The sequence below is a fragment of the Loxodonta africana genome, chromosome 6, assembly GCF_030014295.1.
Source record: "Loxodonta africana isolate mLoxAfr1 chromosome 6, mLoxAfr1.hap2, whole genome shotgun sequence".
NCBI classification, from domain to species: Eukaryota; Metazoa; Chordata; class Mammalia; order Proboscidea; family Elephantidae; genus Loxodonta; species Loxodonta africana.
Genome location: NC_087347.1, coordinates 49,490,123 through 49,504,932, shown reverse-complemented (window position 1 = coordinate 49,504,932; position 14,810 = coordinate 49,490,123). Strand labels below are relative to the sequence as shown.

The 14,810-nt window shown below is 38.1% G+C and overlaps 1 protein-coding gene across 4 annotated transcripts in view; it reads right to left on the bottom strand.

The window, feature by feature from the left end:
* Window positions 1–2,220: 2,220 nt before the first annotated feature.
* Window positions 2,221–14,810, bottom strand: part of ANKRD44 (ankyrin repeat domain 44) — a 373,968-nt gene continuing 361,378 nt past the window's right edge. For 3 of the 4 annotated variants that reach the window (XM_064286864.1, XM_064286862.1, XM_064286863.1), the window contains 5 exons: window positions 13,987–14,132; window positions 13,424–13,506; window positions 10,165–10,247; window positions 8,947–9,038; window positions 2,221–6,471 (listed from right to left, as the gene is read on the bottom strand). In XM_064286864.1, coding sequence (XP_064142934.1) covers window positions 6,224–6,471; window positions 8,947–9,038; window positions 10,165–10,247; window positions 13,424–13,506; window positions 13,987–14,132 — 652 coding nt within the window. In that variant the 3' untranslated portion in view covers window positions 2,221–6,223. The remainder of the gene's footprint in view (window positions 6,472–8,946; window positions 9,039–10,164; window positions 10,248–13,423; window positions 13,507–13,986; window positions 14,133–14,810) is intronic. The other variant, XM_064286865.1, reaches the window with a different exon arrangement.

Genomic DNA, 14,810 nt, shown 5'->3' with positions numbered 1-14,810 from the left:
CACATCAACGTTCAATAATAAAATTACTGCAGTGGAGGCCATTTTCCCTTCTACTTGCTTATGAGAACACAAGGGAAATTGGGGGATCCCTGCATTCTTGAAAAGGTGAATTTGGGAAGTCAAGTAAATAATTTCCTTAGCAACTGCTGGGAAGAAGGTAACTTAGTGTGATGTTACAACCTTAAAGGACCCTGTGATAGCCCCAGTATGGTAGTAAGAAGCTTCTGAAACGGCTCCCAGTGATCCTTGACTCCTACTATTCCCACCCTTGTGTGATTCCTTTCCCTTGAGTTTGGGCTGGACCTCGTGACTGGCTTCTAATAAACAGAATATGGGGAACATGATGGAATGTCACTTATGAGAAATTCAGTTACAAAAGACTGTGACTTCTGTCTTGCTGTCTTCTCCCTTCTAAGCTTACTTGCTCTGATCAGGCAAGCTGCCATGTTATGAACTGCCCTATAGAGAGCCTCACATGGCAAGGAACTGTGGGCAGCCAAGAGGACCTCAGTTCAAAAACCTGTGAAGAATTCTTCTAACAACCATGAGAGTGAACTTAGTCCTTTTTTCCTTGATGGCACATATAGTGACCGTGTACTTTTTCAACCCCTGAGGCTTATCGGGAAGCTGCTGTGCCACTGACAGTGCGTGTCGCTGCAAGGCGGGGGCCTGTATAACTGTTTGAAACAGAAGAAATGGGCATGTACTGCAAATTTCTGCTTTTACAGGGTATTGTATGAAATGTCTGAATTTTTGTAAGGAAAATAGAAATTTTGAAAAATTTTTTATTTGGTACATATATGTACCAGTAGACCCCAGAGGGGCTCTGGGGTACAATTACTGGTATAGCATATGTACCATTAAGCACAAGGGTAGGCTTGTGGCAGGGGGCAAGAAAAAAAAATCCATACTGCCTACCAAAAATTCAGACACACTCATGCTTCCATTAGTGAAAACACATGGTATCAACAAAAAATTCAAAGCAGAAAATTCAGTCACCTAAGGGTTAGAAAATAATCTTTCCCTGGCCAACAGCATGATTACAGTCTGTGAGACCCTGAAAAAGAAGACTCAGCTAAGCCATGCCCAGTTCCTGACCCAAAGAAATTGTGAGAAAAACATTTGTTGTTTTAAGCCAGTACATTCTTGGATAATTTGTTTGCAGCAATAGATAATATACTCGGTATGCTCTAAACTACAGGAAGCACTCACCTGTGGTATAATTCACATTTTACAGTTTCCAAGGTTGAATGGCATCCAGATGTATATTTAAATAAGGTGTAAGGCGGGGCAGAGCACAAAAGCTCCCTGAACCTCTCTTGCAGGGGAAAAAAAAAAAAATCATACAGCAGCATGGCATAGAAGACAGAGTGCACAGAGGCACGAGTTGTGTATTTAGATCATTAACTATTCAAATTTGGACAAGGGATATAAGTTCTCTGGGACTCAGCTTCTTCATCAAAAAGATGGCAATGGACAGTACATGAAGACACTATGATTCTGTGATTGAGGGATTCGGGAAGGTCCTATCCCCAAATCTCTCTCATCAGCTGAAAATTCCATCATTCAGGAATTTGTTCCTTAGTGCTTCTAAGAGCTGTTCCCTCAAGTTACTACTCAAGGGGAGAACTTTTGGATGATGAGACATATGAAGCGAATTCTGTGCATGCGTTTAAAGACAGCGCAGAGAGGTAGGTTCTTGTGTTACCATGGAGCTGAAGGGTAGTGGTGGCAGCACCAAAGATAAACATGGTTGATTTCACAATTTGAGAACCTCACAGGCTTCCTCTTTCCTGGTATATGTGAATGAAATAACTGATCACATTTCTTCTCTTACCTTAGCTACAAGGAAGCTCACAGCAGACTCGAATTTAGTAATAGTCGCTGTGTTGAATTTTATGGTTCACATATTTCTGTGTATTCTTTTTACTTGTCTTAATTTTTCTGCTTATAGTTTATCATATTCCTTTTTATTGCAAGCCAGCTCAAATCCTTTATGGAAAAAGTTGGGGTCATAAATAAATGTAATAAACACAAACATACATGTTTAAAAATTTTTCTCTAATTGTGATGATACGAACAGAAATAGCAAATCTGAAGATACACTTGGTTATGTATTTTCAAAACTGAAAGTTAATTTGGTGTGGGGGGAAAAGGATTTAATTTAGCCTAATTTGGAAAAAAAAAATTACAACAATATTTGTACCGTTTTTATTTGTAAAAATAACCATCTGAATGCATTTCCATAGTATATTACAATTAAGTACTTCATTATGTTACTTGAGCATTCAGTAGTTGCCAAAGTATTAAACTGTGCTTGAGAAGGTTCAGTTTGGTTCAAAGTCATTCACTGAACTAGAAGTCATTTTCCTCATGTTTACAGTCATGACATTTACCAGTATCATTCAACTTCAATTTACACAAGAAAACATTACAGACAAAATCTCACTGAAATCATCAAACAATATTTTCTGCTATTACAAATATGTTATGCAAAATATAACACTGGCACCAGATTTGCATCATCGTGCTTTGCAAAGATATATTGCACATGCTGAAGCATAACATACGTAGACAAAACTACCAAACAAAAGATATTTGCATTGAAATTTTAGACCACTCCATAAGGAACACACAGAATTACATTTTATACACACACTCAGATTGTCACAAACGTGTTTTTTAAAATGCTTTTCCCCTATAACACTGGCCTATGGTTTACAGTTTCGTAAGAAGAAAGCGTTTTAGCAACTGCAAAATCAAACATACTTCCTATAGAACATTTTAGCATATTCATTTTCATTTCAAAGCAGGTGAAAGAGGAAAAAAGACACTTTACACAATCAAAGGAGGTTTGAAATGAAAACTCACAGGTCTTATATTGCTCTTATAACACTCAAATGAAAAAATTACAAAACATTTCACAGAACATTTTCAAAATATACAAATATAAAAAGGCACTCTAACTTCATATTACAAGACAAAAATGGGATGAGTTCTTCAACCAATGCAACAGATAAGCAAACCAAGTTGCTCAACAGTACAAAGAGTAACTAGTGCAGCAAGTCCATCTGATGTTCTAATTTCATAATAAAATAATAAATCAAGTAGCTGTTTACTGCCTCAAGTACCAAAACATACTATGGTGCCCTTTTAGTAGTGACAAATAGAAATCCCCTGAGCTATTTACTGTAGAATCAGAGCAGATTTTAGGCAATTTGGAGATAGTAACGATTTACCAAAGATAGGCAGACGCTGGCGAACAGGTAAATGCGACGGAACATGAGCCCCGTGGCTGTGGTTAAAATACAGGCTAAAAACAATGCTTAAGGTGAAAGCATTAAACAACGAAGCCTCAATTAAAAACACAATGTTTTCTTTTTTTTTTCTTAGAAAGCTATGTTGCAAATGTAATTTTCTTTCTAGGAGACATTACTTAAAAAATACAGAAATTATAGTTTTTTTATCCATTTTTTTCCAAGGAAAAAAACAACTTGGTCTTTGGGGAAAGAAAGAAAGAGACAGATTCAATGAACAGTTCATCGGGTGTATGTTTTCACTTTGTTCCTTTGTCCTCCTTCTACCAATAAGAGAGTGGGGGAAAAGTCAAGATGCAGCTCTGTGGTGATAATGGCATGTGATCAGTCACTGCGTGCTGCTGCAGCATTCCTTGTTCTCTCTGCTACTCTACAGAAAAATGTTAACGCTGCTTCACCATGAAAGCAGGCATTTCCTGCCTCAAATGCCAACCGAGCAAGATTTCCATTCATTTCTAGAAAAAGACACCGCAGTATATCATACTTCTTCAACACTGGATCGTCCTTATTTTCAGTGTGTTGGTAAATATAAAGTCATTATTGCTTATAAGCAATTTATCTATTAAAAAAAAAATCTCTAGAACAAACAAAAAGAACAGAGGAAGGAAGAGAACACAACACCAAGAATTCAAAAAAACAATGTTGGTCATTTTGAAAATTTTCAATGAAATTCATACCAATTCTATGTCTTTTGAACAAACTCTTATTTGTGAAGGGCCCAACATGAGTTTTAATTAAATCAGGATATTAAAAGAGCAAGATTAAGGTTTTTTACAGTTAGATGAAAAATATAATACAGTATCTGAATTTTATCTAGGTATGCTAGGAACACTGTTTTAGAAAATATCTCACATACACTATAAAATAGAAATTTCCAGGGCTAAAATGGAACTGGTTATAAAACACTGACGAGTACTGCCCTAACGCAGCATGTTTCTTTCCTGTCTCTTCCTCAAGTGGAAAGTAGCGCTTGAGCTGGTGATTTCCATTTCTCCTCTCAGCACATGTGCCAGCACACTGACATTGTTTCCCATTAGGATATTGGGGCCATGTGAGATGTTTTCCATGTATTTAGGATAATTTCTGTATCCTTCTTTGGGCCACCTTTGTACATAAGTTCCTCTACGCACTTGAGCTTTCACCCTGGAGAAGAGTATGAAGACTGCAGAGTCTTCTAAATTCTAAGCTGGTTGCAGACTGGGGGTGAGCGGTGGGACGCAGATCTTGATCTTGTACCTCTTCCCAACCGACGTGGAAGAACCTGAGAGGTCAGCTGGAAACCTTAGCAGTGGACATGCTGGACTTGGCCCCAGGGCTTCTGGCTAGCCTGGAGTTGCATGTGTTTGTCTGCTTTTTTGTTATCCCAAATAAGACACGTAGCAATTAAAACATCAACAAACAATGGACATGTTTCCTCGGCATTTGTTTCATTTCAAATAAATATAAACACATTTACATTAAAAGTATATGAACATTTCTTTAGTTTGGCAAAAAAATAAACCATGGTAAACACATCATCAGTTACAAATGTTCAACCATCAACTAGAAATCTGTGTCATAAGAAATATAAAATACAACAAAGACCGTTACACAAAAAGATTACATTTGCACTCCATAGAAAAGCTAATACATTTCTCACTTCCATTTTGAAGGAAAAAAATTTAAATATTCCATTTTCAACTGACGCATTTTGGTCCTTACGTATAGCTGGTTGATGAAATACGTATGTATACATATACACATATATGTGCATATGTATGTGCATATTTTTTAAAGAGTCTTATTCTTCTTTTTGTACAGCTGTTCCAAGTGCGGAACGGGGTCCATTTGACCTAGAAGCTTTGGCAGAGGGAGCAGACACAGTATTCACTATGCGGATTTCATCATCAAACAACTGGCAATTGGCTTTAATTTCCATATCACCCATTTCTATTTCTTGCTTGTGCTTCCTTTGTTCCCTTTTGCAGTCACACTTTCACTCACTTGGCATGACCTTGACTGAGAAGCTCACGCAACATATTACTATGTTTCATCCTACATGAGATGTTTCATCCTACATTTGATGAAAAATGCTGACAGTTCTGATGTTTTCAAAAAGTTAGTATTTTTATTTAAGGATGAATTTATAAAGGTAGTTTCATTTTAAATTTGCATACTGTCTCAAAATTTTGGTACAATATAATTTTTACCTAAAATGTTAGTAGATAGATTTGGATTCAATCACTTGGGTAAAATTAGTCACAAGCTTGTTATGGGGAGCACTAGGTGCCATACTTGTGTTAAAAAAAATAAAAGCAAGTTCGATTTTTAAATTCATCCTCAGAAAGAAGTTCTGGATATTTAAGTGCTTACTATAGAGAGGAGATGAATAGTTGGGCTCCCTTAAAAAGATTATTACAGGCATTATTTCTGAAGATGAACCCCTTTACCTTTGGCTTCTAGTGAGGAAGTAAACATCAAAGTAAGGAGAGATTTGAGGCATTTCCTATCCACCCCTTCCTTCCCCTCCCAGGGGACATGAATGTCACATTGATAGACTTCTGAGAACTCACTGGTGAGTACATGAAAAAAAAAAAAAACTCTTATAGAGAATAGCTTCCTCTCTGTTTCATTACCCACAAAGGAAAAAGAAATACATTTTTTATTCCTTACTTAAAATGAGAGGTAGACTTTCATAGAAATACCTTAGATCTAAGGAAAACATGGAACAAAGCAAGATCAGGGTCCATCTGTGTGAATGCTTCCCCCTACAGCATAGCTGCCCTCCCTTGGTTTGATTAATTCCTTCTTTACTGGCTTCTGGGAGTTTAGACCCACAATAATACTCGAACAACAAAATCTTGGAATTCAAGCTTCTTTCCCTTCCTCCCACATGGGTGATCAAGGAAAACGTCTACAGTCCCAAGTCAAAATGTTTCCGAATCTGAATCATTTTCATTGTACCCATCCTCCGAACCTACGTTGTTACTGCACAGGCTACCCATGCTACCCAGATTGGAGAGGGTCGTTCTGCTCAAATTGTCTTTTTTAAAACAAACGAAGTTGACAGCCGTCATTGTATTGGAAGGAGAAAAGGGCATCATGGTAGCCAAAATGAGGGCCAGGCAGTCAGCCACGTCTTTGTTAGGAGCACAAGCCAGGGCCGGGGTATGACCTGGGCGTAAATGCAGACAAGGCGGTGGTTAGTACCGGGGCGTCCAAAGGAGGCGTGAGCATTCCACAGTACATCTCACATGACTTCACAAGTGGAGATGTATGTTGAGTTAAAATCATGCCAGGCAAAAGGAGGAGTTACTTTCTACAAGTCATGCTAGGGTAAGGCTAGACAGGCGGAAGAAACATTTTAGGGAAGTGTTTTCTTCAGCTTACATGACTACAACAAGCACTATATTATCCAAAGTTAAGCAGAATTGCAGCCTTCACCTAGTTAACAGAAACATGAGGGGGCAGGGGTGGGACACAATTCCACACAAAGAGCAACAGGACAACCAGGAGGAGGTTTCCACGCACACCATGAGCCTCAGGCTTGGCCCAGAGTAGGGCTCTCATTCTGAGAACAATGACTTTCAATCGTAGGTGATTTTTTTTTTTACATGTCAGACCAGAAAAGATATTGAAAATTAGATGTCTGTAAAAGTGACAAATGCATTTTTATCACTTTATGTATACTTTATATAAAGTATTGCCAGCAATTGTGAAGACGACACAGGACCTCACATATGGCTCACATTTCATTCTACTGTACATAAGGTCATAAGCTGTGGTCGACTTGCTGGCAGTTATCTCTACATAAAGTATATATCAATTAGCTGGTTTGAGAAAAATGGACTCATTTGAGTAGATCAGCCAAAGGAATGCACTGGTTGCTTGTGATTCAAAATTTACTATCATTTAAGAGAAATTTAACAGAATTAAAAAGATATAGCCACACCACCAACAAAAGCCCCCTAATCCTAAATGTAACAGATCTGGGGAAATTGTTATGCTTGCCATGATCAGAGTTGTGTCATTCTTAACATTTAGACCTGATGGGCCCAGTTCCCACGAGAAAACTGCCTCAATGTATAAATCAGGTGCTGGGGGGAGGTGAATTCATTCATTGATTTAATTATGACCCTTATCTAACCTTTATTCTTCTAGCCTGAAAAGGTTAGCCCTCTCTCCCTGCTGGCCAAAGCTCCTACAACTGCAATAAGCCACTCACCCAATCATCTGGAGGAAGTGGCTTAATAAAACTCGACGTTTTATTTGTCAGCAATTGACCTGATTGTTTTTTTGCCCAGTTAAGAGATTATTCCTCTCTATGGTATGATTATGATTGCAAACGAGAAAGGGCTGGTATCTTAAAACTGCATTTCACAAAGGCTCATGTGATGAAAGGACTTATGATTCTAAGTTCTGCACCAAATAGCCCCGAATGTTCCCAGGCCTTTGAGACACAGTCACAGTACCACTGGCCCAGGGCTCTAGTTCCTAAGTCTGTCATCAGAGGGACAAGCCTCAGATGCAGCAAATTTATATCTGAGAAAGGCAAAACTACTTTATTCTGTTCTCTTTGGTTATTTTGGAGAAAACTGTGGGTCCTTGCATGCCAACCATAAGGTATATCATGATGATAAGCAGGTGAGGTAAATGTGAGGTGGGAAAACCAAGGAGATGGAGTAATAGAGAATTTTCTGCTCTTCCTAGATGAGTCAGGTGGGGACAGAGCAAGGTACATGCTAGGATAAAAGGGGCTGCAAAACCAAAACTAGTAAGAGTTAGCTAATGATGTCAGTAAGGCTGCTTACTTCTGAGAAATAGGGACGAGCTGCTAATTCCAATACCTGTAATAAGCAGTTAATTGAGTTATATTAATACATTTTATTATAACACTTTAATTAAAGGCCATAATTAATGCCATATTTTAAAAATTACTTAACTCATAAATATCCAGAAGTTCCTCTTTTGCTCGCCAAGGTTAATAGGCATTGTGCTTGAAATGGTAGTTTAATACAATTCCAGTATTCATTAGCTTTCACAATTTCTTAGGATTCAGAGTAGAAAGCTTCTGCTAAGAGTTAGTTCATTTAGAAAAGGAACGTTATGTAGATGAAGAGAAGCTTTCAAGCCTAGACATTAAGAAATTTTACTCATGTTCCCAAAATTTCCATACTGGGAACATGAGTTCTGATCTATTCATTAAAATAATAATAATAGTAAGAGGTTTGATCTCAGAATGAACTGAAATGGAATCAAAGACCAAGGTTTTTACTTTGAGCCCTAGAGCATGCACTAATGACATACAATCCCTAACTCTTCAGTGTATGCAGTCAGAATTTCCAATGCCAAAGTGTTTTTTTTTTTTTTTTTAAACATGTCTTAAACCTTTTAACTACCACGCTGAGGAGTTAGAGACCAGCTGTTGACATTACATGCAAAATGGACAGCACTGGTGGACTCCAGGTAGACCATATGTTTTACAAAAAGACAGACGGGACAAGTTATCCTTGTTTGAATTCTCATACATATGGAGCTACAAAGGGGAGAGAATTCTTACTGCCTTTTAAACTGGCTCTTTCTCACTTTACTCTGGCTTCCGCCAGTACGTGGAGAGTGCCTGTAGTAACTGGTTACTTTTTCCACTTACCATTTTCATCTACAGCAAGTACACAGGCCCCTTTGGCTAGCAATTCCTCAACTACCATCTTCAAGCCATTGCGCGCAGCAACGTGGAGAGGTCTGTAAAACATAACATCAGCCGTCTACTGTGTTACTTATTTGCGTGAGAAATGTGTCACTTTTGCTAACCTACATCCTTAAAAGAAAAAAGGACTTAAGAATCTCTAAATAGAATGCAAATATTTTCCTTAAAAAAAAAAAGACATTGGTGGGTCAGACCTTTTCCAGGTGATAATGATCCACCAATTCTTCCAGGTTTGGCCCAGATTTCTCTGCAGGTTTTACGAATAATCTGCATCTCAGACACTCTCAATGACAGTAGATATGAAGACAGAGGAAGAACTCAAGCTCAGGGGCATTTTGTAGAAGGTTCTTTTCCCCCATGATTTCTACTATGACATTTGAATCATTATTTCACACAGTTCACACAATTTGTGTCAATATCACTTACATATATCACTTCAAAACTCTTTGTTATTATTAAATGCACACAGATGTTCTCCCACATTTATAAAGAATAATGTCAAATTCAGCATATTCTGCTATACATGGCTTAAGAATTTTAAGTGAAAAAAAAAAAACCCTAATATTTCCTTGCCCTTAAAACAAATGCGTAAGTAATTTCTTAAAATGGAAAATGAAGCAGCTTTTAGTTCTTTCACACTGAGGGTTACACTGAATTCTATTAAAATGTAATGAAGAGAAATAGCTTAGAAAATGTTTCAAATCTATTCTGGGAACTTGATATATCAAACTGTGATTTTCCAGTAAGAATACTAATATATTTACACAAATAGTTTCCCCAAATGTCAGCCCATAAGATTTTCTAACAGCTCACTAAATTTATATTATTTAATTTGTATGTATAAATTATGTTAAATACATAATTTATACATACAAATTAATTATTCTTAATATATAATTTATATTATTATCCTAGAAATCTCAGCAAAGAAAAACACAGGCCTTGTGAAATTCTATGGCAGCATATCAAAATTACGATTATGACTCAAAATGGCCAGCTTGGTCAGCATGCAGGTATGTGACTGTAAATTTTGTGAAGGGGAAGCCAGGTCTGTGTCTTTCCCCACCGCGTTCCCTAGCACTAGCCCGGGACATAGCAGGCTCTTAATATTTGTAGAATGTGAATCTGGGTCTGCATCAAACTTTAGACATTGACACTTACGTCTGCAGTGCATTATTTTTTGCATTAATAAGGCTCTCGTCTTGTATCTTGTCAAGTATTAACAAGGCACATTTTTCATGACCCTAGGAAAGAAAAAGATTGATAAGACACAAATTCTTGAAAAATTACTCCATTAGGCTTTAAATTGAAAACGAATTTCCTCTGCCTGAAAACATTCAGTGAGACTATTTTTCTCAGTGATTATTTTCTTTTACAAAGCAAATGGCTAACGAGCCACAGAAACTCTAAGATTCTGATTAAGAGTTTATGATTAAACTCTATTAGGACTTTGATATAAAATATTAATATTTCTAAGATAACTTTTTGCATGAATGTCACACAGCTGAAACAGATGCTAGTTCAGCTGGTCAATACAGGCTAGGAGGTACTCTCTAAATCCTTCCACATTGCTTTTTAAACACAGATAAAGTTCCACCTCCTCCCCAAGCCTTTCATTGCCACTTCAGTGATCTATCTATCCTTGAAATTCCCATTACACCTATTATCTTCATCACTTATCATCGTTTACTGTCTTACATTGTTAGAGACAGTATTTCAGGAAAGTTTGTTGTTCCGCAACGAGGATGATATCTCTCTATTGATAAACTTAAGATGATCGATCATTTTTTTTAATCAATTGATAAGCCAGAGCCCTTTCATGATTTCAAGCCTAGTGCCCCATTAAGGTATCATAGTTCTTGAAGTCTTCAGCTACTCAATGTAGAGTCCACAGACCAACGGTATCAGTATCACCTGGGGCTTGTGAGAAACGTAGACTCTCAGGCTCTACCCCAGACTTACTAAATTAGATGCTGCATTTTAAGATTGCCAGGTGATTCCTTTGCACAACAAAATTTGAAAAGTAATGAATGCACTAAGCTATATCCACTAAAACACTATACCTTGAAATGAAATTCATGAAACTGAGCACTTTTTGTAGTTTCCACGGACTTCTCAAAGCATGAAGTGAGAAAATGCAACCAGTGAAAGGAGTGGCTGAGACTTTTGTTAACACTGGGTATATATAACACCTTTAATATTATAATGATATGGAAATAGACCACCATCACTGGTGTCAACTGGCATCAAACTATAATGTTATCTCATAAGGGAGACCTTAAATATAATTTTACAGATGTCCATGCAAGTTTCCTTCTGATGCACTACTGGGGGCATATAAACTGCTATAACCTTAATAGAGGGCATTTAGTGTTAAAAATGTTCATATCCTATCTAGACAGTAGACAAGAATTATCTTAGGTGAAGGGAAGGACAACACACAATACAGGGCAAGTCAGCATCACTGGACTAAACCAAAAGCTAAGAAGTTCCTGAACACATCCAAACACTTTGAGGGACAGTGTAGCAGGGGCAGTGGTCTGGGGACCATGGTTTCAGAGGACATCTAGGTCAATTGGCATAACAAGGTTTACTAAGAAAATGTTCTACATCCCACTTTGGTGAGTGGCATCTGGGGTCTTAAAAGCTAGCCAGCGGCCATCTAAGATGCATCAATTGGTCCCAACCCACCTGGAACAAGGAAGAATGAAGAACACCAAAGACACAAGGAAAATGAGCCCAAGAGAAAGAAAGGGCCACATAAACCAGAGACTCCATCAGCCTGAGACCAGAAGAACTAGATGATGCCCGTCTACCACCAATGACTGCCCTGACAGGAAACACAGCACAGAGTACCTGACGGAGCAGGAGAAAAGTGGGGTGTAGAACTCAAATTCTAGTAAAAAGACCAGACTTAATGGTCTGACTGAGACTGGAAGAACACCAGAAGGCATGGCCCCCGGACTCTCTGTTAACCCAGAACTAAAACCATTCCCAAAGCCAACTCTTCAGGCAAAGAACAGACTGGATTATATGACTCGTGAAGGCTGTGCTTCTTAGTTCAAGTAGATACGTAAGACTAAATGGGCAGCTCCTGTCCGGAGGCGAGATGAGAAGGCAGAAAGGGATCAGAGCTGGTTGAATGGACATGGGAGATCCAGGGTGGAAAGGAGGAATGTATAGTCACATTATAGGGATAGCAACGAGGGCCACATAACAATGTGTGTATAAATTTTTGTCTGAGAAAATAACTTGAGCTGTAAACTTTTACCTAAAACCCAGAACCACCCAGTGCCGTCGAGTCAATTCCGACTCATAGCGACCCTGTAGGACAGAGTAGAACTGACCCATAGAGCTTCCAAGGAGCGCCTGGTGGATTCAAACTGCTGACCTTTTCGTTAGCAGCTGTAGCTCTTAACCACTACGCCACCAGGGTTTCCAAAAGAATGGTTAAGGATCCCTCAAAAAGAATTTCTCTGCAATAGCATTATTTATAGTAGCTTATCTCTGGAAACATACTATATGTCTAACAACAGAAGATGGGTAAATAAATGATGACACATTCCTAAAGTGAAATACCACACATCTTTTAAAACACCATAAAATACAACATCTTAAAGAAAGATATCCATGATATACTATTTAGTAACAAAAGCAGGTTGTACAACAGTATGATCTCATTTTTGTAAAATCATGTTTATATATACATATACATAGTTTGGAAACTCTGGTGGTGTAGTGGTTAAGTGCTATGGCTGCTAACCAGAGGGTCAGCAGTTCGAATCCGCCAGGCGCTCCTTGGAAACTCTATGGGGCAGTTCTACTCTGTCCTATAGGGTTGCTATGAGTCGGAATCAACTCGATGGCACTGGGTTTATACACAGTTTTATAGAAGCAGGAACCTTGAGCTACGTGCGAACACATGCTATAAAAAACCAAACCAAACCAAAAAACACGTTCTTTGTACTGAACTATGCATCAGAAAAAAAGGAGGGTAGAAATGCATATAGATTCATTCATTTGGCTTAGAGCAGAATCTTTTTGGCTGTGTTATTACAACGCCTTCAAATGGAACAAAATGAAAACATGTAGGAAGAGTTTCTATTTTAGAAGCCATATTACTAAGATCCTAACCCATGTTTCAAACCAAAATGTGGTACCACAACCACGGAGATAGATACAATGACAGCTTCAAGACAGACTGTAGCAAAGATTTCACAAAGCTAACACCATAAAAAGTACATCCTTGTTAACCCCTGGGTGTCTGTCCTTTTCCTTATTCCCGTTATAGTTGAGAACATCCTGTGAAATACATACTTTTTACTTAAGAGCCATGATCCACACTTCTGAGATAAAGACTTTAAGAGGTATTATTATTATTACTATATCAAGTAACAGTGTTTTAAATTCCTTTACATACTTTACTACTAGCCAAATGTAACGGTGTATTCAAGTCCTTATCCTTTATAGTCAGGTCAGCCTGGCCACTGTTCACCAAAATATCTACAGAAAAAGCCAAAAGAGGGTTACTTACACCAGATGTTAATCACATGCATTTTGAAAAAGTTACTACAAAAACAATATATTTAAATTAGTACAGCTCATACAACTCATATCTCATTTTTTTTTTTTTTTCTTTTTAAAGGAACAATTTATTGCCATATAAGATTGAGGGCATTAACTTTGTCTTTACAGTTTCATTATACCCAGATAAAAAGATTCTTTGTTATACTTGGTTTCCAAATATTGAGACATTTCACTGCAGAAAGACTGGTTCATTTTGACAAGGTCCACCAATAATCAAGTAACGGGAGACTGAAGATAATTGAGCAACTAAAGAAGAAAGTTGAGCAGGTGGCTTAAGTAAAACTATTAGTGGCCTTTTTTTTACTTCTTTTTATACCAAGAGAACAAGTGATTTTTTGGTTTTACAGCATTCTGATTTTTGAGTATAAATGCAAAGCCCACACGGTAAATACCTACCCACAGCGCCTGCCTGCCCATTCTCAGCAGCCATCATCAGTGCCGTTTTCCCTGAATTATCTGCTGCGTTCACTTCAGCACTGTGTCTCAGAAGAAGCTGCACGCATTCCACGTGATCACCAAAGGCTGCCGCATGAAGGGGCGTTCTAGGGATTTAAAACAGTATGGTTTTAGTTTCCTTTAAACATAAAGCACTTTCTTTCAGAAACAAGGGCAGGGTGTTGCCTTAAGGATTTAAAACTGCTCACTTTACAGAGATGATGGTCAAAATCTCTCTAACGTTCACACAGGGTGGACAATGAGGTATCCTCTCTGTAAATGGTGCCTCCTAGATTTGGGGGCTGTATTGGTGGCCCTGATAATGAATTTACCATTATTAAAACTAGTTGCTGTCCAGTTGATTTGGACTCATGGTGACACCATGTGTGTCAGAGTAGAACTGTGCTCCATAGCTTTCAATGGCTGATTTTTTGGAAGCAGATCACCAGGCCTTTCTTCCAACATCCCTCTGGGTGGACATGAACCTCCAACCTTTTGGCTAACAGCCAATAGCATTAAATGTTTATATCATCCAGGGACTCCTTATCATCTCTAACCAAAAAAAAAAAAAGAACAAACCCATTGCCATCAAGTGTATTCCTCCTCATAGCGACCTTATAGGACAGAGTAAAACTGACTCATGGGCTTTACAGAAGCAGACTGCCACATCTCTCTCCCATGGAGCAGCTGGTGGGTTCAAATTCCCAACCCTTCATGAGCAGTCAAGTGCTTAACCACTGCACCACTGGGGCTCCTTTACCATTTCTACTAACCATTTTGGTTTT